This window comes from Halichoeres trimaculatus, unplaced genomic scaffold (assembly GCF_033239565.1).
Source record: "Halichoeres trimaculatus isolate MK-OKI-2021-1 unplaced genomic scaffold, fHalTri1.1 fHalTri1_scaffold_4, whole genome shotgun sequence".
NCBI classification, from domain to species: Eukaryota; Metazoa; Chordata; class Actinopteri; order Labriformes; family Labridae; genus Halichoeres; species Halichoeres trimaculatus.
Window position 1 is genome coordinate 19,854,524 of NW_027437182.1, and position 21,114 is coordinate 19,875,637.

At 41.2% G+C, this 21,114-nt stretch overlaps 1 protein-coding gene across 1 annotated transcript in view; it reads right to left on the bottom strand.

Moving 5' to 3' along the window:
• prdm5 (PR domain containing 5) overlaps positions 1-21,114 on the bottom strand; it is a 64,141-nt gene that overhangs the window by 20,469 nt on the left and 22,558 nt on the right. Inside the window, exons 12-13 of the mRNA XM_074668618.1 lie at positions 20,049-20,209; positions 15,747-15,840 (exon numbers count right to left, since the gene is read on the bottom strand). Coding sequence (XP_074524719.1) covers positions 15,747-15,840; positions 20,049-20,209 — 255 coding nt within the window. The remainder of the gene's footprint in view (positions 1-15,746; positions 15,841-20,048; positions 20,210-21,114) is intronic.

Below are 21,114 nucleotides of genomic sequence, written 5' to 3' on the forward strand. Positions count from 1 at the left end.
AACACTAAATATAACTGGCTAACAAACTACAGTACAAACATTGCTCTGGTGCAGTGGTGACATGTCAGTGTAACCAGACGTAGCCTCCTTACAACTTCATCTCAATTCCCTGATCAAAGCACTGAAAAACCATGCAATGCTTACAGATTAAATCCATCATTTGTGCATGTTTACATCTAGGTGGTAGAACTTCATGGCATAATGACAGGAGTCAACGTACAGAGCTACAACCCCAGCTATCTGTGGGTACCAGCACTTAAAGCCTGCGATGGTAAAAATTATGTTCAAGCAAACTGTAGCTCTGGTCCTGCCTGACTAAAAGTGAAGGTCCCTTGTCTAAATGACAAATAGGTTTATCAAAATACACACAAGGCCAGTGAGCAAATGCTAATGGGGTATAGCACAATCATAGACTGTATAAAACATGGACGTAGTCTCGCCGATGTCCCCCGTCTGTTTCTGAAACGGAAAATGAAGCACATCGGCTATAGCGGCCATATTGGTAGTGGCAAGGGCTTTGAGTACAGCCATAGGGCGCCTGTCGGTCACATGACCCTCAGCTGTGCCTCTTATTGGGGGAGCTTGTGATCTTAATATCCTCTGAACGGCCGCGTTAGAAAAAAATTCACCCCCCATAAAGTGAGTGCCAATAGTAAAATTAGCCTCTCAGACAGGAGACGTTTTTTGAACCAGGCTGTAAATAGGTTAATTTCTGCTTTGAAAATGGCTTTTTTTGGCTTGGTGTGTATGTGACTTCCGCTACTTCTGGAGCCAGCCTCAAGCGAACACTTGAGAAACAGCAGATTTTAGTAATTTAGCATTGTCTCATATTCTTAGACTGGAGGCTGATGCTTGAGCACAATACAAGTGTACAAGATATATACAAGCATAATACAATGTGGCAATTGTGCCCCATTCAAATACAGCTAAAACTGCTTTACAGATAAAACTAAAAGCACTTGTTTTTGACAGGCTGGTTATTAAATTTATAACGAGTGTCAGACAACTGGACAAATAAGTAACTTTTGCAGAAATCTCTCTTGTTCGCTTGCAGAATCCAACAAATACCGTTGAAACTGTTGTTACCTGAGAGGTCTGTTTGTTGGGCTTTTTTGTGTCTCAATTGGTGAATTTGACAACAAACAACATTTCACAATAACATTAACGTTTGAGTGGAAGTGCTTTGATTGTTGTGTTACAGCCATTACAGAGTTTCATTGCTGCCAAGTAAAGAACCAAGTCATTTTCCAGTTTTAGTTCTAACAGTCTTTCTGACATCAAAACAAGTGTGAATACAGTCAAGATTTTAAATGATACCATTATATCCCTTAAAGATGTTAAAACCACCATTTTATGAGGCATTAAAAATCAAGTTTAAGCTGGTGCACTGAGGCTGTGACCTTCCAAATAGTTCTCATTCCAGCTTATGGTTGTCAAAGAGATTCAATGGTTATATTTAATGCATTCATATCCCTCAAATCCTGAGTCTTTAACTGAAGCTAGGACAGCTGTCATAGAGCAGATGTACATGTTGGGGGTCTAAACCCACCATAAACCCCCCACATCCACTCACCCACCACCACAGGGCTTCAGAGAAGCTCGAGGAGGAGCGCTGTGACACAAAGTAATAAAACGTGTAACCTCACGTTGGTGTAGAAAGGGTTAATGTGACATATGTGGACTGATTATACAAAGTGAAACATGTGCAGCGGGCAGCTCGACATTCTGTCCCCCGTCTGTGCAATCTCAGCCTGTAGGAGGCCTTTTGTTGACAAACAGGAAAATCTGAATCCCAGATGTGTTTTCAGAAAGAGGAGAGCAAATCCTGTGTCTTGTGTAGCATGTGTGGTATCGGGTTAAGGCCCGCGCTGGCCTTGGGGAGTCCTGGGGAAGGCATTAGTGTGCTAATAGCAGCGGAGCACAGAGTGCCAGTGTACTTCTGCTGCTGGGATCACATCCGTCCCAGGGGCCGGCTATTGTCGAGTAATACACCGCACAGACCACCACGCCCTGCTAACACATAAGTGCACACCAATTCACCTACTTAACCTGTACGCTCTGTGGGCCCGGACATGTGTGCTTCAGCTGGTAAAAAAAAATCAGAAGATGACGGTATTTGATATTCCAAGAGAGGCCATTCATAAATACAGCCACTTATCGACTCAAGACTACATTTAAGTCAAGAATTTTGGCGTTTGGAGAGCTCAACCTGCTCAGAGTTAAACAGAGAAACTCAATCCTTCAGCAGGACAGGAAATAAACAAACGCTACTTGGAAACTTAAGCAGTAACTTTCTGGCAACACTGCTCTGCGTTATTCATACGAGGGGCTTGGTGTCCGTTCTGCTGAGTGTTACTGTAACTGGAAACCCTCCACTTATTCTCCAGATTGAGCCAGATTGTTTGGGGATTATGAGGGGTGGCTGCAGCTCTGAGCCGGGGCTTTATGTGTGAGGAGATGGTAACTGATTTAGCATGTGCTGAAACTGAACACCATCTCTTTGACCCTGGGTGTCTCCCCCGGCCCCCGCTGTGGCCCTCACACTCCTTGTCTGCTAATCGATCCGTTTGGCACCCCTTGTGTGTGTCGTATGTGTGTGCGTACGGCTGTGTGTCTGGTTAGCAGATGCTTGGCTTTGTCATATCTGCCTGCCGCACAGTGCTCGTGTTATGGAGAAAGCTTTGTAGCTTCAGGGCTCCGGTCTGAAAGACATTAGCGCTGTCCATCAGATATTAATTCACCACTTCCTCCAGTTCAGCCAGACAGTGGCCCTGTACTGTCCTCCTCTCTGCCCTGCGTCACATACCGACAGGGGCCACTGAGGTAACATGATATCAGTGTGTTGGATGATAAGAGATCGCCTTTGATGAGCCGTCTGAATGCCCAACAACTTTTACACTTGACCTTTCCATTATAGCCGGGGTCTCGGTGGACTTCCTCGTGCCTCACGAGGGTAACTGTATCATAGCCCACATACTGCTGATGGAAGCTTTCAACACCTATCTCAAAACATCAGCACCATCCAATGAGAGGACAATCCCTGCATTTTAAAACCTAGGCTTCACATTTCTATAAATCGGTCTAAATGATTTACAGTAAATACAGTGGCTGACATGTCTATCAGATCTGCAACAGCCTGAATAGTTTTCAAAGAAACATGTTGCACATTCAGAAACATCTGCCTGAGTTTAGAACAAATACAACAATTTAAATGAGCTACAAATACAAAAAAAAACATACATCTAAAGTCAAAACAACTGCATAACCAGCAAATAAACAATGGAATCCAAAAACACACAGACAGAAAACACATGGAAAAGACAAACAGTATCATGACAAAGGAAGTGCCCCATGACTTCAGGCATGCTTAGTTTAAGCATGTCCAGAAAAGCAGGTCTTTGTTTTCTCCATAAGATTGTTTAAGTGGTGTCAACAGTGCTTGGTTTGTGAGTTGATCTTTTTCCAATTTTGCAGCTGAAAGTTCCCAAAATTCTGACAGGTCTTTTTGCTTGGCTCAATCAATCTGCGGTCTGTGCCAATGCATGTATCTAAAAAACTGCAGTTCCTCAAGTGTCCACAGGAGGCATATTTTAAAACCCAAAGAATTTCCATAGACAGCTGTGTAAAAAATGTCAGTCTTATGTAGAGCTGAAACGATTCCTCGAATGATTCGAGTTACTCAATTACAAAAAATACTCGAGTAATTTTCTCCACCTCGAGGAATCGATTAATTTAAAGAAAGATCAAAGAGTGGTATTACAAGAGTGGTATACAAATGGAGCTGAGGCCATATTAAGAGAGTTTTCAGACCCCTCAAGCTACTTCTTATACAAAATAGCAACTAGCAACAAATATAGCTTCTTTTCTGGAGTTTGGAGACTAATGGGTCATTCTACGAAATGGGTGTCATTTGGGTCCTCAACATTTGATGAGATGTACAAGGCACAAAAAACGTGTCAAAGTGTGTTTAAAAATGTTGGAGCTACCAAAGCAAGTGCTCCTATTGACATGCTGTATCAGAAAATTCTATTTCTTATAGACAAAAAATTTTAGTTGAAAAATAACTGCTCTTTAAACAAAAATGTATTTTATCCGATTACTCGATTAATCGATGGGATTATCAGTAGAATACTCGAATACTAAAATATTCGATAGCTGCAGCCCTAGTCTTATGGAAGAATGCGGAGATCTTTGCATAAACTGGTCAATAATTTTATTCATTCATAATTTTTGTTGGTTTCATTTGTCTGCTTCATTGTTTCAGTTGTTTGCATGGAACCCAAACACCATCTTCAGTCTGTGTCTGTGTCTGTCTTCGGGTTGGCTAAAAGACGGGTTCAGTCAGCAATACAGATAAGTCTCAGAAAGCACCTCTTCAGAAACAGACTTTGTAGATATTTTGAAGAAGCTAACGGCTAATTTCTTCTTTTTCAACTATAATTAATTGTTACATTCTTCTTTTAGAATGACCAGACTGTGGATCAGTTACTTACATGTTCTGTTGGGTGAATTTAAGCCTTGTTCCCACCAAGAATCAGCACAGTTTAGAGCAGGTTAGATCGGTAAAGCCTAACCCGGATTGCGTTTCCACAGCCAACTGTGCCCCCTCTTGGTAGGTGGTGTGTAAGCCAGATGCCCATAGCCACGTCAGTTATGTGACAGCCTGACGCCATAGCAACACGAACCAGCGTAACCCCCGCCAATAATTCCAACGACGCTTCAGAGAAGGCTGTGTGCACCAAGAAGAAATACAGCAGCACTTCAAGTGGATTGTAAGTACTGTACTTGTGTGCACTTAAAGTTTTTTTTTCAACTGACAACCTCAGTTTTAACACAAAAAGAATCTCTGAAGAGGTTCATTTTTCTGTCAGGTTTAGATCCTCTTTAAACGTCTCTCAAACCAACCACCAGGACAACAGTAAACCAACACCTCCCACCATGTGAAGTAAAATTACTGTGGTTGTCATTGGAGTTTGGTGGCTATCAGAAAAGCACTGAAGCTGTCTCTGTTGAAATGTAAGTTTTTGACATTTAAAATAAAGGTTAACCCCACAGGGATCATTTTATGACACTATTTGACACAGAAAACAACAGTCTTTTGTTTTTGTTTTTTTTTAAACCTGTCGGTGACTAAAACAAGCATTGTTGACCGATGGCATTTAATCCAAATAATCACACTGCAGCCATGACAGCCTGTTTCACAGCTGAGGCAACAAACGAGAGACTTTCCCAAAAAATGTTGTGACCCATTTGTCTGTAGACCCCAAAATTATTTGAAATAAGACCCAGGTGTAAGAAAAGTGTAAGATCTGATAAAGAATCTGCATCCAAAAGAATTTAAAGATGCATTAGGGAGAAAGTATTTATCATAGAGACAGACGGTCATTCACTACACCGTGTTTTTATGTACAAGATCGTAGCCATGACCACAGAGACAACAAACAAATCATGTGTACGTAAATAGGTTCAGTGATTCCAGAGTTCTTCCAGATGTCCATCTGAGGGCAGTTGTGGTGTCGTGAGATCAGCTAATGTTGAAATGTGCAGCTCTTTGAATCATCTAAATATGGCTGTGTATAATTACTGTAACAAATGACATCCCCATTCAGACAATAAGCTTCCTCTGTTCACTGCCAGGAGTGTACGCAAGAGCTGGTTATGAATGTGTATGTTTTTCTCTTTTTATCTGCTGAAAGTTAAATACTGTTTGGGATTTATGTTGAGCTTTTTTATCAGCTGTTGTCTTCCTGTTCAATCCAGACCAGAGAGCTTTAAAGAAGTGCTTTAAAGGTATCAACTTCCATCTCCCAACACATCTATAAGCATAAATCTGCGACTACAATAGCATCACCCTCTGGAAATGTAAGTAGAGTCGTTCACATGTATTGTCCAGTCTTTTTCATATTAAACACTCATGATCACAGTTCCATTCTGGACTCATATATAGATAGCGTGACCAGGTGTCCAGCTTTGTGCGGGAAGTCCCATATTTGATTGGCTCTTGCTCGAGTCTCCAAAGTGCAGCAGTCTCTTTTCTGAAATCATGATTTTCATCTGAAAGAGAACTATTGCCATTACATTTGTCCACTGTCAGTCAAATGTACATGTGGCGTCAGGAGTTTATCGACCTGACACCTGCGTCCTCCTTACCTCCACCCACAGACATGAAAAACAAAGGTAAAAGCTGTCGACACCAAACTGCAGATTTTGGTAGAGGAAAATTGAAATTCCTCGGAGAAAAAGGAGCTGCTAACATGTTTATTTAAGGTTGAAACCAGTGCAGGGTGATTCACAGTGAGTGTTTCAGGATCTTGATTAGTTACTTCTCCGCTCCGCATGGAGATGAGTATGATGCGAAGCGACACACGTCATGATGTAAAATCTACAGAAACGTCCCGCGCAGAAAGTTAAAATGTCATCACCCGCGCCTTTTTGTTTTATTGCACACAGACTGGTTGACCTTTAAGAGCTGTGAAAAGTCGATTTATTAATAGTTTTTATGAGTATCATTTTCCTGTGACAAATGCATTTCCTTGTCTTTTGAATAGGAAACATTTCATTAAAAGGAGAAAAAAAACCACTGATGTGCATACTGTGTGCAACCAAATCAAATTGTCAATATTTGTTTAATTATAAGCTTGGTCTTATTAGAAATATTAATGTTTCAGGGTCTATGTTTTAGTGTTCTAGTAACATGCCCCTCATTGTCCAGCATTGTCCCGCACGAACACACTCCTTGTCCCACACGTGGCTTATAAGCACCTGGTCACCCTATATATAGAGCCTGTGATTATGTGTGTGAAATTGGAATCAGATTGGACCTTCTATGAAGGAGTTATATTGACTTCCTGGTTCATAGTGAGATATCAGCGTTTGATGCAGCACTACAGACACACCCTTTAAGTTCAGGACATGACCCCATAAGAGATGCTTTAAAAGGATCTGAAAGCCATTTTTTTGTGCATTTGAAAAAAAATGTAAACAAATGTAAACGGTAGGACTTCCTAATGACAGTAAAGGGCGCTGTATTTTAGGCAGAAAAGAAGCATATAGATGTACTCAGGCTGAGACACTGAACATGCATGCACCTTTTGGCCACGCCCATTGAGTTACACAAAAATCCTTTGACAACTTTTCATTGTCAGTCTCTCCAGCCTAGACAAAAGAAATTTGAGGTTGACTTTAAATACTGTTCGTGATTTATATTAAGTTTGTTATATCAGCTTTTGTCTACCTGTTGACTCCAGACCAAAGAGCATTACAGACACGTTTTGAAGGAGTAAGAATTTAGTTGTTCTGCCTAAGAATAAAAAGTTATGAAATAAATGTCGCCTTGTTTTATATCACATGTGACAATGCTGCACCAAAATTACTCTTCAGGTTAACCCCTTACTGCCTGAATTTATAAAAAATTGATTGTTTTTATGTGTTTTTGCAATATAACAGATGTTGAATTAAGCAGGGATTATAAATTTGTGTATAGTATACACAATATTTAAGTTATTTAAGTTAAATTATATATAAAGACATGAGAAGTTTATCCCCTGACCAATATATTGTGACATATTGCTAGGCGCCGCCCTGTTGGCTATGGCTGCTTTTTGCAGCTCTCTCTTCTTTGTCCGTTTCTTGTAATTTTTTTGTCTCTTTTTCATAATCTTTGTATTTGGAGTGGATCATTACTTTGTATGGCTCATTTGTTGGTCACGGACACCAAACTTTTTGTGGCTTCAGCGACATTTTACTATTTTTTCTCCTGTGTTTGTCTGGAGATCCTACATGTAACCATGGCTGCATTGTTTCCAGTGAAATCAGCTGTTAGCAGCCTGTAGCATGTCAATGCTAACTGGTGCAAGGCCTGATGTCTTCCCACAAGGTGAGAAGAAGGAGGTGAGGATGACGTGCTGGTTCTCAGGTGTGAGCTAAGAAGTGACGACATGGACCTGTCCTTCAATCCTTAGTTATTGGGAACGTAAGATCTATCTCCAATGAGATGGACAAGCTAGCCGTGCTAACCCAGCAACAGAGGGAGTACCAGAGGGCAGAGTAGCACCATGCTATTCACAGACATGGCTAACGGAGCTAACATCAGACACCAACGCCACATTGGAAGAGCTTCACCTGCTGTGAGCAGACAGGATCTAGGAGACAGAGATGGAGCATGACTGAAGAAGCTCAGTCCTGGACCCTGTGGAGGTGGAGGCTGGCTGAACTGGAGAATGATGGACAAGCTGTCATCATCTATTTTCTTATGGACCTTTTTGCACTTTCTATACACTTTCTTACTTTTATTTTCTTGATTGCTGCTGTGACTTCAATTTCATTGTACTTGTTACAATGACAATATAGGTCTATTCTAATCTATTCTATTCTATTCTAATCTATAATGGATCTTTGGTATGTGTAGAATATGAATCAATAGGTAATAATGAAATACAAAGGTCATTTCAGCTGCATCAAGACCTGGCAGGGTATGTCACAAATTTGCAACAGGCATCAAGAGGTTAAAAACTTATTTTTTTTTTCTCTTTTTTTGTTTTATTTTTCCCAATTAAAACAATAATTACAAAAGGGTCTTGAGTAAACATACTCACAAGTAAAATTGACAATCTCTTTAGGTTAAAGCAAGATTATCAAGTCAAACGGGGAGAACGCTCCATTTCTCAAACTCTGTGTGAGGCTAGAAGCCACAACACATCTCAGACACGACGTCACAGAGAAGTGCCCGCTGGAGTCATGTTATACGGGTTAAAACGCCACAGCAATTTGTTGTAACACAGCTCATGGGTTCACACTAATCCCTGTGCCCAAACATGACATGTCGTATGATGTCAGTGTGACACTGAGGCTCTGCGCTCTGTCACTTTCCCCCTGGCACAAATAATCTTCATGAACCCACACGGCTATTTACCACATCATGGCACACATGGTGGGAAAATCTCCTCTCACTGAGCTGTGATGTGGAGAAGAACTCATTTATGGCATGAGAGGGCCAAAAAAGAATCATTTCAAAATGACAGAAACATCCATCATGACTCCTGAGTTCACCAACATCTTCAATGTCCGCGTCCAACTTTTTGACAGCTCTCATTTTGTGGTGATCTCATGCAGGCTGCTGTGAAGACGCCTGCCTCTGTGGCTCTGTAGCTAATGTGTTTGAGCCCGACATGATGTTCTGGCTAAATGAAACTGTATGAAAATCTAAGACAAATACACGCTACATGTCCTGCCAGCTTCTTAACACTCTCAAGTTGATGTAAAACTTCTCTCTAATCTTTTTTTCTCACTTTTAGGCTGAGCCCCGAACACTCCTCGGTGTTAGATGGTAAACTGATACAGGGGAAAGAAATCTCTGAGGAATCCTCACAAAGTCCTCTGTGTTTAGCAGGTAAATAATCAAAGCTGACTTTTTCCTGTGAAGCAGGAAGGCAAACAAGATCAAGCTTTCCTGTCGACACTGAAGAAAAGCTGTCGATTAAAAGGTCTTTACCTCAGCTGGTTGCCGTCTTTAAGAGGCTTCTGACAGACGAACTAGCCGTCTTTAAAGTGTTACTTACATCAACAGTGTCATTTTACGATCCAGCTGAAAAATTCCACTTTTATCGCTCGAGCTCAACATCCACAAATTGGTTATGTACCCATGAACTCCTCACTGTTTGAGAACAAGATGTCAGGACTGTCGCCCAGGGAGCTTATTTTTTCCCCACACACACAAAAACACAACAAACAAAAAAAAAGCTCAGTCTATAGAATGAGGGGACAGATTTACAGCCAGTCAGGGTCAAGGGTCATCCGGCTGGATGCTTTCTTGGAGTGGTCTTTTCTCTCTTTACTCCTTTCTTTCTTTGAGGTGTCCCCTCGGCTCCCACCCCTCCCCCAGCATTCCTCTCTTTTGTTTATTCTATATAAATACAATCAGAGCGGGCCCACACTGGTATACATTCTCTCTTTCTGCTGGTTTGTCCTTCACACATACACACATGTACGGAAACACACAGCTCTCACACACACAGATACAAAAGGGGCTGTTGACAGAGTGTGGTAGGCTTGTAAAGGGACCACCGTCCAACCACAATACAAACACACACACACTCACACACACACACATTCACACAATATAAACGTATCGACTACTGATGGAAACACCTCTGGAAGTGATTCATGTATTTAGGACAAGGAAAAATAAAATTCAACAGCACTAGTGAGACTTTATTTTAACTCTTGTTACAGTCACTGATTCAGGATCTCTGACGACCGAGATGAGATTCATGAGACGATCACAAAAACAGAACAATCAAGACTGATTGGTGTCTCCTGTTAGAGTCTGACCTCTCTGAAACCCTGACCTTTCCCCAGAAGTAGATCTGATTATTCATGGGATTTCAATTAATGCTCATTTTTACATATTTTGGGGATCTGAATGGTTATTATCTTCTAGGGTTTTGAAATCTACTTTGGTTCACTTGTTTATTTAGCAGCCACATACTGGTTGCGATGGCTACTACTGTGATTATCTGGGCTGAATTTATACTATCATGCATCCATGCCTTGTTCGATTGCTAAGCCTTAAAGTGATACTCCAGGATGGAACAAGTTGGGTCCTATCACAAGGTTTAGGGCAGAAATTACCCCTACAGCAGTGTTTTTGTGCAGCAGAAGCCCAGGGCGCACGCACCAAACACCCCCTCCCTGCTCCTCTGCCGGTTTCCTCTGCACTCAGACGGGGCCAATTTTACTTGACCAAAAACACAAATAAACAGACTCCCACTGGAAAAATCTTATACCGGTCTGCATTCACACTTTATTTAGAGAATTTTCAGCGCGTTACTTTCACACAAAAACACTGCTAAATAAGGCTCTTTAATGGCAGCAAAATTTGTGAGAAAGCGGCTGAGCCACATTTGGGATTGCATTGACCCTTAATTAAGTATAAATTGCTCCAGAGTATAAGACGCATCATTCAAAAAATGCATCTTGAAGAGGAAAAACACAAATGTAAGTCGCACTGGACTATAAATCGCATGTATTCAAAAAAAGATTTGGTATGTTAACATTATTTCAAGAGGAAACTAATAATATTTAACTGTAATAAGTGTTTGTGTATCAGCACCTTGCAACTGTGATGAGTTTCTCTTCTCTGCGTGCGATCCTCAACGCTCTCCGAGCCTCTCCTCTCCTGCTCTACCGTGAGTGTTTCCGGTTACACCAGTGCTCTATGAGCTTAAATGAGCTCCATGTGATAAACATCCGCACTTTCAAAAAAGTAACAAGTAACAGGAGTTTTGACACTAGCTTGTTACTCAAAACCCCAAAAATGATTAATCAGGAGTCATCTCTATTATTGTTGTGATTTTGGCTCCCCCTGTGGTCAAAGATGTACATTTTATCACACAGATGATCATGTCTTGTACAACCAAGGTAATATTTTAAGAGTGAAAACTCTCAACAGTCAAATGTGTCACACATTGTTTAATATGTACAGAGGCTGAGTCTACAGCATTCTGAGGTCTCCTGGTTCTATACCAACCCCCTCACAGCAGTTTCAAGCATTAAAGTTACAATAGAGGAACTGTCAGTCTTGTTGCGAATGGTCTTGTTTGTGCTTGTATCTCATGAAAAGGTATCAGTATTAACTTCGCTCTGTTTTAAAGCCATCTGAAAACCTCTCACCGAGCTGTAAAGGTTAGATATTCTTTCAAACCAGACACAGGTGGTACACAGGACTTTTCAGGGGAAAAAAAAGTTATTTTTTGGAATGAAATCCAGCAAAGGGCTGATGCTCTGCAGCCTTTGTGTTTGGAGCGCTCTCTATAACCACTGAGTTACACTGACTCCACCAAAAACAAGCCGTAGGCCGTAGCATGCTGCTTGGCTGAGAAACTGCTGGGGAACGCTTTAAAAAAGCACAGCCTTTAGTGCCAAGCATAGCTAAATTTAAAACGGCGATTAATGGTCAAATTTAGTGTTCGTGACTAAATCTAACTTGTCTAGAAAGCAATAAATCTGCAGCTCAGATCTGCTTAACTCTTGTTCTCATCAGTGCATCTAGCTGGCCTGAAAGAGAGTGACGTCACGGCTGTTTTCTCAGTGTAGAACTTTCTCCTCACTTAAGATGTGTCTCTGTGGGGATCCTTAACGTGACGTTTTAAGGAACAAATAATTACTCTTTAGACACGCAGTGAGTCCAAAAAAGGTATTAAAGTGTGTTTTGCAGCTGAAGGGCTGGGGACACTGCAGCTCTGTGTACAGATTGGTCATTTCATCCCAAAATATGTTTGAAAAATTAAATAGCTCAGGTTTTAAAATAGTAGTTTTCCATTTAAGGACCTGTCAGTGGGAGTGCCTGATGCCAGAGAGCAAGCAAAGTGAAGTGTTGATTCGATACCCCCAACCCCGGCCAAAGAGAAGAAAAAGAAGAGGACAATAAGAAGAGCACATGAAGGAGAAGAGGAGTTCAGAGGGAGTGAGGAGAAGAGGGACACAGCCAGGAGATGGCAGAGAAAAAGAGAACATGAAAGAGTGAGTGAGTGAGTGAAGGAGTTTGGAGGCCAAGAAGTGTGTGTGTGTGTGTGTGTGTGTGTGTGTGTGTGTGTGTGTGTGTGTGTGTGTGTGTGTGTGTGTGTGTGTGTGTGTGTGTGTGTGTGTGTGTGTGTGTGTGTGTGTGTGTGTGTGTGTTTTAGTGTGTGCCAAGGCTCTGCACCAGTCTGTTGGTAAGGAAACAGGCAGGAATGTGTAGCTTTCCAGTTTAAGGCAGTTTAATGAACATCCTGGGCTCTATCTCTGAGGCTGTGCAAAGACTGGAGAAAGAAGAAGCAGCGCTGCATCAGCCTGGAATTTCATAATGACAAACAGTGCAGCTGCCTCACTTGATCCATGGTGTAAAACTGCTAACAGGAAGCAGCCTCTTCTTTAATAGGTGCACCCCTCTATAAAGACATGATGGTTAAAGTCAAGGTGCATTTCACAGATGGAGTCATATAGGTTTGTCACCTGTTTGCTTGGCTTCTTTGCTGCGTCCAAACCATACTGTCCTTCCTCTGTCATCATGAGTATTACAGTTTTTCTCAGTTGCTTTGGTTCATTTCTCAAATCAGAACTGAAATTGTCATAGCTACTTGTTTAATCTTCACATCCTGGTGTCACTTGTGCACCTCAGAAAAGCAGTTTCTTATGGAATGAATATCCTATCTTTAATCAAGAGCATTTTTAATTGATTTGAGAGCAGAATTTTATTGATTTCATGCTCAGATTTTGTGATATTGTCTCTCAAAACTCTACTCTTGCGCTCAAATTTGCTCTGCGCGTGCTCAAACTGTATCCTCTTGCTCGGTTACAATGCTGCTCGCTCAGATTTCCTGTGCTCACAGATCTCTGTCTGCTCGCAAATGATTTGTGGATTGACCAATAGAAGGCCGAGTATGGCCGAGAATGTCCCTGTATGTTTACGGGTGCGTTCGCTGTTTTTCCTGGAGCATTGCATACGGACGGGCACTCTTTCAACCTGGTTTATCACCCCCCGACCTCCGGGGTTGTAATAAATGCGATTTCTTTAATTTTTTTGTTCACTGTTGGAATCAAATATCATTCAATAAATATATGAGCACCTGTGTTTTTACTGAAATAGTCATATTGTAAAACCATAACCGCATGACAGTGCTCTTTGTGGTGTGCTGGTAGAGAAAACGATGTCACCATCATGAAGCTAGGCAGGACCAAACGCTATAATTTGTAATAAAGGACATGGTCAGGTAAATATTGGATAAAGAAGTTGTTAGCTATTAGCATATGGCCTCTGAGAAAATGACATGAATTGAGCACTGTTCTCACTTATCTTAATCCCAACTGAATCTGATTAAAAAGCACAAGTTCCCTTTTTCCACCTTATAATGCTACAGTTTGCAACAGAAACATGACGTATAGCCTCTAAATTTGTAAATATATTAAATATAATGGTCAATTTCAATTCCTCTCCTATCATGCTTTACTTGACAGTCTGGAGGAAGAAGCCTCCAGGGGGGAAGACATGGAGAAATCTTCTGGAGGAGAAATCAAAAAGTATATTTTATATACCTCTATATATCTATCTTACACTAGATTTTTTTATCATTTTATATGGGATCCTGTGAAGAGATCATTATGGAGTTACATCTATTAATGTAACACATATTTTTACCTTGAAATTGTCGTCTTATATTTTTCCTCCTTTTTATCATTATTGTCTTCTTTTTATGATAACAAATGCTTTCATTGACCTTTGTAATGATCATTTTGATGTCTTGAGTAAAGCACTCATTGCCTACAGTGCCTTACAGTGCCTTCACCAAGTGTGCTTTGTACATAAACTTGCCTTTCCTTTCCAAAGATATACAAATAAACTCAGCATAAAAAGTAAGAAAATATTTGTTTGGTGGATCATTTATTTGTTGTTACAATGCCTCTTGGCAATATATCTTATACCATTGGAAAGTCTGTTTATTTCACTTTCAAATGGAGTCATATTTGTAAGGAACATACATAAGTGGGGTGCTAAAAATTAGTCAAATCTTCTCCTACAATGCCAATCAGCTTTACGGCAAAATATAAGTAAGCGTTAAACCAAAAGCTCATTCTTCCTGTGCATCAGTATAAGGTGGGTGTACAAGAAGACAACTGTTATCTGACCATTTCAAAGCTTCTTAGCAAGCCCTGAATGTCAGTGTTCTTGTGTGAAACAAGCCAAGAGCTGTTCTCTGTTGGTCCATCAGTGTCATCAGTCTGTGTCCTCAAGTAGCATACACACACAGATGAAGGGAAAAGTCAGCTACTTCTGGTGCCAGCATTAAAGGTCCCATATCATGCAAAAATCACTTTATTAAGTCTGTTATTGAAATTTGTGGGTCTTCGGCTTTCCTCCCAGCCCACAAAATGTGATATTTAATGACAAAACCTGTATTTAGTAGTGCTTGTAATTGTAAAATCCTGACCTAAAACGAGCTGTTTGGATTTTGGGGATTTGCCGACGTCGGCAATTCCCTTTTTTGACCAATCAGGAGCAAGTCTGACCTGATTGGTCCACCAGAGCAGAAACCCCCTCACCCCCTCCCCGCCCACTGTCCTCCCCGCCCACTCCCCTCCCCACTGCTGGAGAGATGCTGAAGTTGAAGGGCCATCACTGCTCTGTTTTTGGCTGTAAACAGCCACATAGTTCCATGCACAAGCTTCCCATCCTTGTAGAAGACAAGACTAAGTGGTGGGAGTTCATTTATCAAGGAAATGTGCCAGCTACACTCAGTAATATTGAGTGTACCAGTGTGTGCTAGTCACTTTACGGCCAGCTGCTTTTCCAACTTTGGACAGTACAACAGAGGGCTAGCAAATAGACTGGTCCTGAATCCAGGCACATTACCAACCATCCACCAACAAACCTCGGACCCAGGAAATGTGAGTATTTTAAATGCTGTGAAGCAGATGTAAGTGTGTGAAGGGTATGAATCAGTATAAGTGGGCTACAAACCCTAAGTCTCAGCTACATCAAAACCCTAAGTCTCAAATGATTGATGCCTGTATGTCACAAATTTGTGACTACATGCATCAAGGGCTTAAATAATCTGAACTGATGCACACATGGATTTGTTTTAATCCAGGGTTGCACATAAACATATTTCTAGTAAACCATGCTGACTAAAAAAAGAATCCAATATGATAAGATTAAAGTGTGATTTTAATGTGTTTCATTGCTCTTGACATGTGTGGGATTATCAACCTACCTGTGTGGCTGCGGATGTGGACCCTCAGCGTCCCGTTGCTGGCAAACTTTTGTCCGCAGTACGGGCAGATCTTCTCCTTCTCCCCCGTGTGAGTCTGACGATGAAACAGACATGTGGTTGATGTTAGGAAAAACATTTGTAACATTCATCCTTTACATCCAACCTGCATTAGAAGTTAAATGTGATCTGCTGCGATAGCTGGAACTCAACACCAGACACTCGACTCACCAGAACAAAGAAAATCAAACTTTATCACGCCGTATCTTCAAACATCATCAGATCTTTAAAAGCAACTTCAGAATCAAGGTGGCACTTAAAAGGAGTCTTAAGAGCACATTTGTAAACACCCTGTGTAAGTGGGTTAAGAATGCTGAGATAACTCAGTAATAGACTCTAAATGGAGATGCACATGTTCGCATGACAGTGGATCCACTGAGCTGCCCTGAAGGCAGGATCAAAGAACACAGACGATGCAGATTTGCCAGGGTCCAGAGCCCGGGGGACTAAAGGCCAGGGTGCACATATGCATTCATCTCCTCCACCTCCACCTCCTCCCTCTTCCTCCTTTCCCCTTTACCTCCAAGCTCTCCACAGTACCCAGCTCTGCAGGCTCATGAGGTCTGCACATGCACGCAGGGAAGAGGAGCATGTGGAAAGAGCGTGCTACGTCTTCTACCTTTCCCCCTCCTCACCCCCTTCTCACTCCACTTGTTGAAAAGTTTACAGTGAATTCTTCCCCCTGGCTGCTTGTACAGAATAATCCAGAGGCTGAAAAGCTCAAACTCAGGGCGACAGTTTCAACAGCAGGACAACAATACAGGAACACCTCCTCTCTGGGCCCCCATCCTTTCCTCCATCACCCCACTGTGTCCCCCTGACACCTCGGGTGTTTCGTTACAAAGGCTCCATCCACACACAAGCACTCGCACACATTCTCCCACACACACACACACTTGGTGGCAAACACATGCAGACACTAATTCACTCACATACAATCCTGCACAAACAAACCTGCATGTATACACACACATGGGGACCAGGTGGAGCTGTGTTACATTATTTAGTCTGCAGTTTGTTTAACGGAGGAAACATCCCCGATACTTAAATTCCAACCACCAAACAGCTTCACTCTGAAACCTCACACTTAAAACCATAAACCTGGAAATTTATTGTTATTACAGCTTGTTTCCTCAGACTTGTATGAATGAATGAATGAATGATCTGTTTGTCTCTGATTCTAACCTGTAATTTTCTTCCCACTGAGCAGCGGCACAGGCAATACTATCTTCTACAAAACACACACTGCATGCACACACATGCTGACACAAACACACCCTCTCATATAGCACCAATCTAGTCTCTGAGGAGAGGACATCGACTGCAACACAAGACTGCAACATAACGCAGTACTCTCCTGCAGGATGTGGACAGCAGTACTGCTTATTTAAAGAATTAACACGCCAACTTAAGTTCAGAGAAATAAAGACACATGATTAAATGATTTACAGAAATAAACCACATCTTTCTTCACTACTTATCCTTGAATAATAAGTGAATTAGTTCCTAAATTAAAGCTACTTTAATCAAGGGAACATCGTTTAAAGAGGGGGTATGTGCTTATTTAGGCTTTATACTGCCCCTCTGGTTCCTCTGTACTAGCTTTACATGATTTAATTTTTTTTGAAAAATCATGTTTTTCTCAAACTGGTGTTTTAGAAAACCCTTATTTCAGCATCTTTCTGAAATATTTTGTTTAGCTGCTGTATCTGGGAAATGACAAATATTTTTTATAAGTTTAGTCAACCATACGAAACAGCTGTTTTACATCACCAAAATGATGTTTTTTAGAAACTTGAAGTTTTTGGTTCTGTTAAGTGACAGCTGAATGATGGGGGTTCATTCTGATTGGCTAGCACAAGTAGGGGTAGGTCCCGAATTAGGTACTTTTACAGGTACTGACCGAATTCTGTCAAAAGTACCGGGTACCAATTCACGAAAAACCAAAAGGTACTGTGTTTAGGTACCTAAATGCATCTTTGTGACTGTGAGGGAATGGAAGAGTAGGTGATTTTCCATGCTGAACATGAACACAGCATTGCAAGGTTATATATTGAAGAATAAATGTGTTAAATTGAAAAACATTAATATTTTATTATTAAACAAATTCATATTTTTTACCACATAAACACAAAAAAGTACCGAAAAGTTGTGCCGAAAAGTTGTACCGTTGAGTACCGGTACCGGTTGCCAGATATCGGGCAGCGGTACCATATCGTTTCAAATGGGAAAGGTACCCATCCCTAGGCACAAGTGTTGGGCCTGAAAAACACCAAATATGGCTTTGGCATGCTTTGAGATGCAACTTTTAGCAGACTTTCTCCTGCATGTCCCTTATGAATGAAAAATATATGTACCAATATATTTTTTGAAATGTATTGTAATATATTTTAATATACTATTTTCCCAATACATTTTCCAATATATTATATATTTGATATACATGGAATAATATATTGAGGGCACATATACAATATATCATATACTCATGAAATGTTTTGCGATATATTGCAAAATATACAAATGATTGCCGCTTTCCAAATATTGCAATATATTGGAAAATATAAATACTAAATCTCATATATGGGAATATATTACCTAATTTATGACATGATATTTTCCAATATGCTGCAATATATTTTTCTTTCATAAGGGGTGGACGAGTAAGTATTTTCAGAAACGTATGAAGAGAGGATATTTGTTTTTGTTTGCTACATGTGTACAAGGTCTTACACCCACCCCTCCACAAAGCCCCTTCCCTGTGGTTGGCCAGCCCTCCGGAGGCCTGTGGGGGGAGTTATGGACAGACCTTGGTGTTTGAGGCCCGCCTGTCCAACAAGTCATGGATAAGTTGAGATCCTTAAAGATGGCCTCATTGTTTCAGGAAGTTTTGTGAAAAGAGTGTGAAATTATTGTGGAGATTTTCATGTTACTTTTCTAGAACAGACCATTTTGAGCAGTTTACTGACAGATTCTGAATTCTATAACTTAAAAATATGCCACCACTTTGTTGTGTGGTGACTAGCAGTAAATTGTCTCTTAAGGAAGTTTGTTTTGAAATTTATCATAGAGGATTCTCTGTGATGACTCCTTCTCCAGGTTGATTTTCTCTGATCAGCTTGACTCTCAGATTGGAGCTCAGTTGACCACAAACTTATTTAGCGATTTTTTTTAGTAGAGAAGACCAAAGAGATGCACCCTGGGCAGATCTGAAATGTGCCCCCTTGGTAGCTACAGTGAAAAATACTCAACTGCAGCTCTTTCCAAAGGTGTATAAACTGAGTCCCAAGAGACAAGGCTTGTTCTGATTTTGATCAGAGGTTTGGATTTTAAAAATGTTTCAGTGCTTATCGCCCCATTTAGTTTAGATTTGTATAACACAAGGTCAGAAATATTGTAGGTATTCGGGGCTACTGTTGGACTTTGATCCAAATCAAACATGGCTGAGGGGAGTATATGTGATTATTTTGGGGCCAAAGTTTGCTCAGACAAACAGTCGCAGATTATCTATGTGTACATTAAATAAGACGTCAACATCAGTTTGGCCAGAGGCAAGCTTAAGGCGCATGTAAACACAGCCTGCACGATGTCATCTCCTCAGCAACCTGGCTTTGATCAAGACCAGATCTCCCAGCAGCCTCTGCTCCCCGTGAGCAGAGAGACAGTTCAACAGGCTCGAGTCTTCAGCCCTACCATTCAGAGACAACCTCTGAGACGTTTTCTTTTTCTCTGTGCCAAGAAGCTGTTTGGTTTCAATCTGGATCCACAACCACACCGGACGCTGTCAGATTCAGGGCTCGTAATCTGCAGCCAGATCTGTTAGGGGCTTTGAAACCCTGCAGAGCTAATGGACTAACTGCCATTTCTAATCAACACAAGAAATGATTTCTAAGCCTTCATGGGCAGCAATGGTCAGAAAAAACAAGGTTAAAATCCTTAGAGCGGTTAAAACCGTTTCAGAGACAAGAGGACTTGTTTGGGGTTAGTTTAAAACGGTTTCTCTGGACACTTTCTCAAAATGCTAGAGGACAGAGACTTTACTTCATTATAGCTGCACCCAAAGGTAATTCTAAGTATCATGATCATTTCAGGAGGTTATTTTCCAACTGTTATGTCTGAAATTTAAATAAATACAACATTTTTCTGCTGCTTGAACTCAATTTTGGGACAAAATAGCAGCTTTGCAGACGTACAATCACAGTCTGTGATTGAGGTCGTCTGGCTGGAGCGCCTTTTCATTTTTACCTTCTTGTGGCTCTTGAGGACAGACGGAGTGACAAAGGCCTTCTCGCATAGGTCGCACTTGTACTTCTTGTGGCCATCATGCACCACCTGGATGTGCACATTGAGCGTGTCCTTCCTCTTGAAGGTGGCGTCGCATTGGTCACACTTGAATGTCCTCTCACCTGCAGGAACATTTGTAAGAGCCATTTCCAGTTATCCATTGTTGAGCCCGTAAACACTCAGTCATCACGCACAGCAAGAGAGGAACCAATTTGACAGGGGCGATTGTGCAGGCAGAAACATACAAAGAGGGGTATTTCACTGGACCAGACAACCCCAAACAATGGTCTTTAGAAAAGTCTGCTCCTCTTATTTTGGTCCGAAGTTGTCTTTTTGTGAATCTGTAGCTGCCATCCCAGGGGACACAGTAAAACTAACTGCTCTGCCACATGTTTCATCCAAACGTCAGAGTGAAAAACATGGCTTTTTTATTAATCCTTCAGTGAAAAGCACTAAAAGTGCAGACAGACAGTCCTCAGACAGTGTCAGCTGTTCACAGAGCGCAGCCTGATGTTTCCCTTCACGCCTCTGCTCCTCGCTCCACACAACAGCCTCTATTGTTGGAGAGTGGTTGTTTCCATTATATGGAGATCATTCAATTTCCACAGAGGAGCTTCAAGTGTGTGTGTTTGCATAAATGTGTGTGTGTGAGTAAGTGTGTATGTATGTGAGGTTGGTGTGAGCAAATGGATACAAGCTTGTGCTGGCTCTCGTATTACCAAGGACGATGATGGTCAGCTCAATAAACTGAACACCAGCGAAAGTTCATGATGTTTCATACTCACTTGACAATAATTAATGTCAACAACACCCTCACATAAAGATTTCATTACCGTGATATTACACCACACATGGGCCTATACACACACACACACACACACACACACACACAAACACCCGTGTTCACCCAATGAATTGTGTGCCCTGTTGAAGCTAACAGAAACTGAAGTGTGACACTGACTGTGATGTACACCCTTACACCAGTCAAAAAGTGGAAGATGAGTTGTGTTGCAGGTTGTTTAGATTC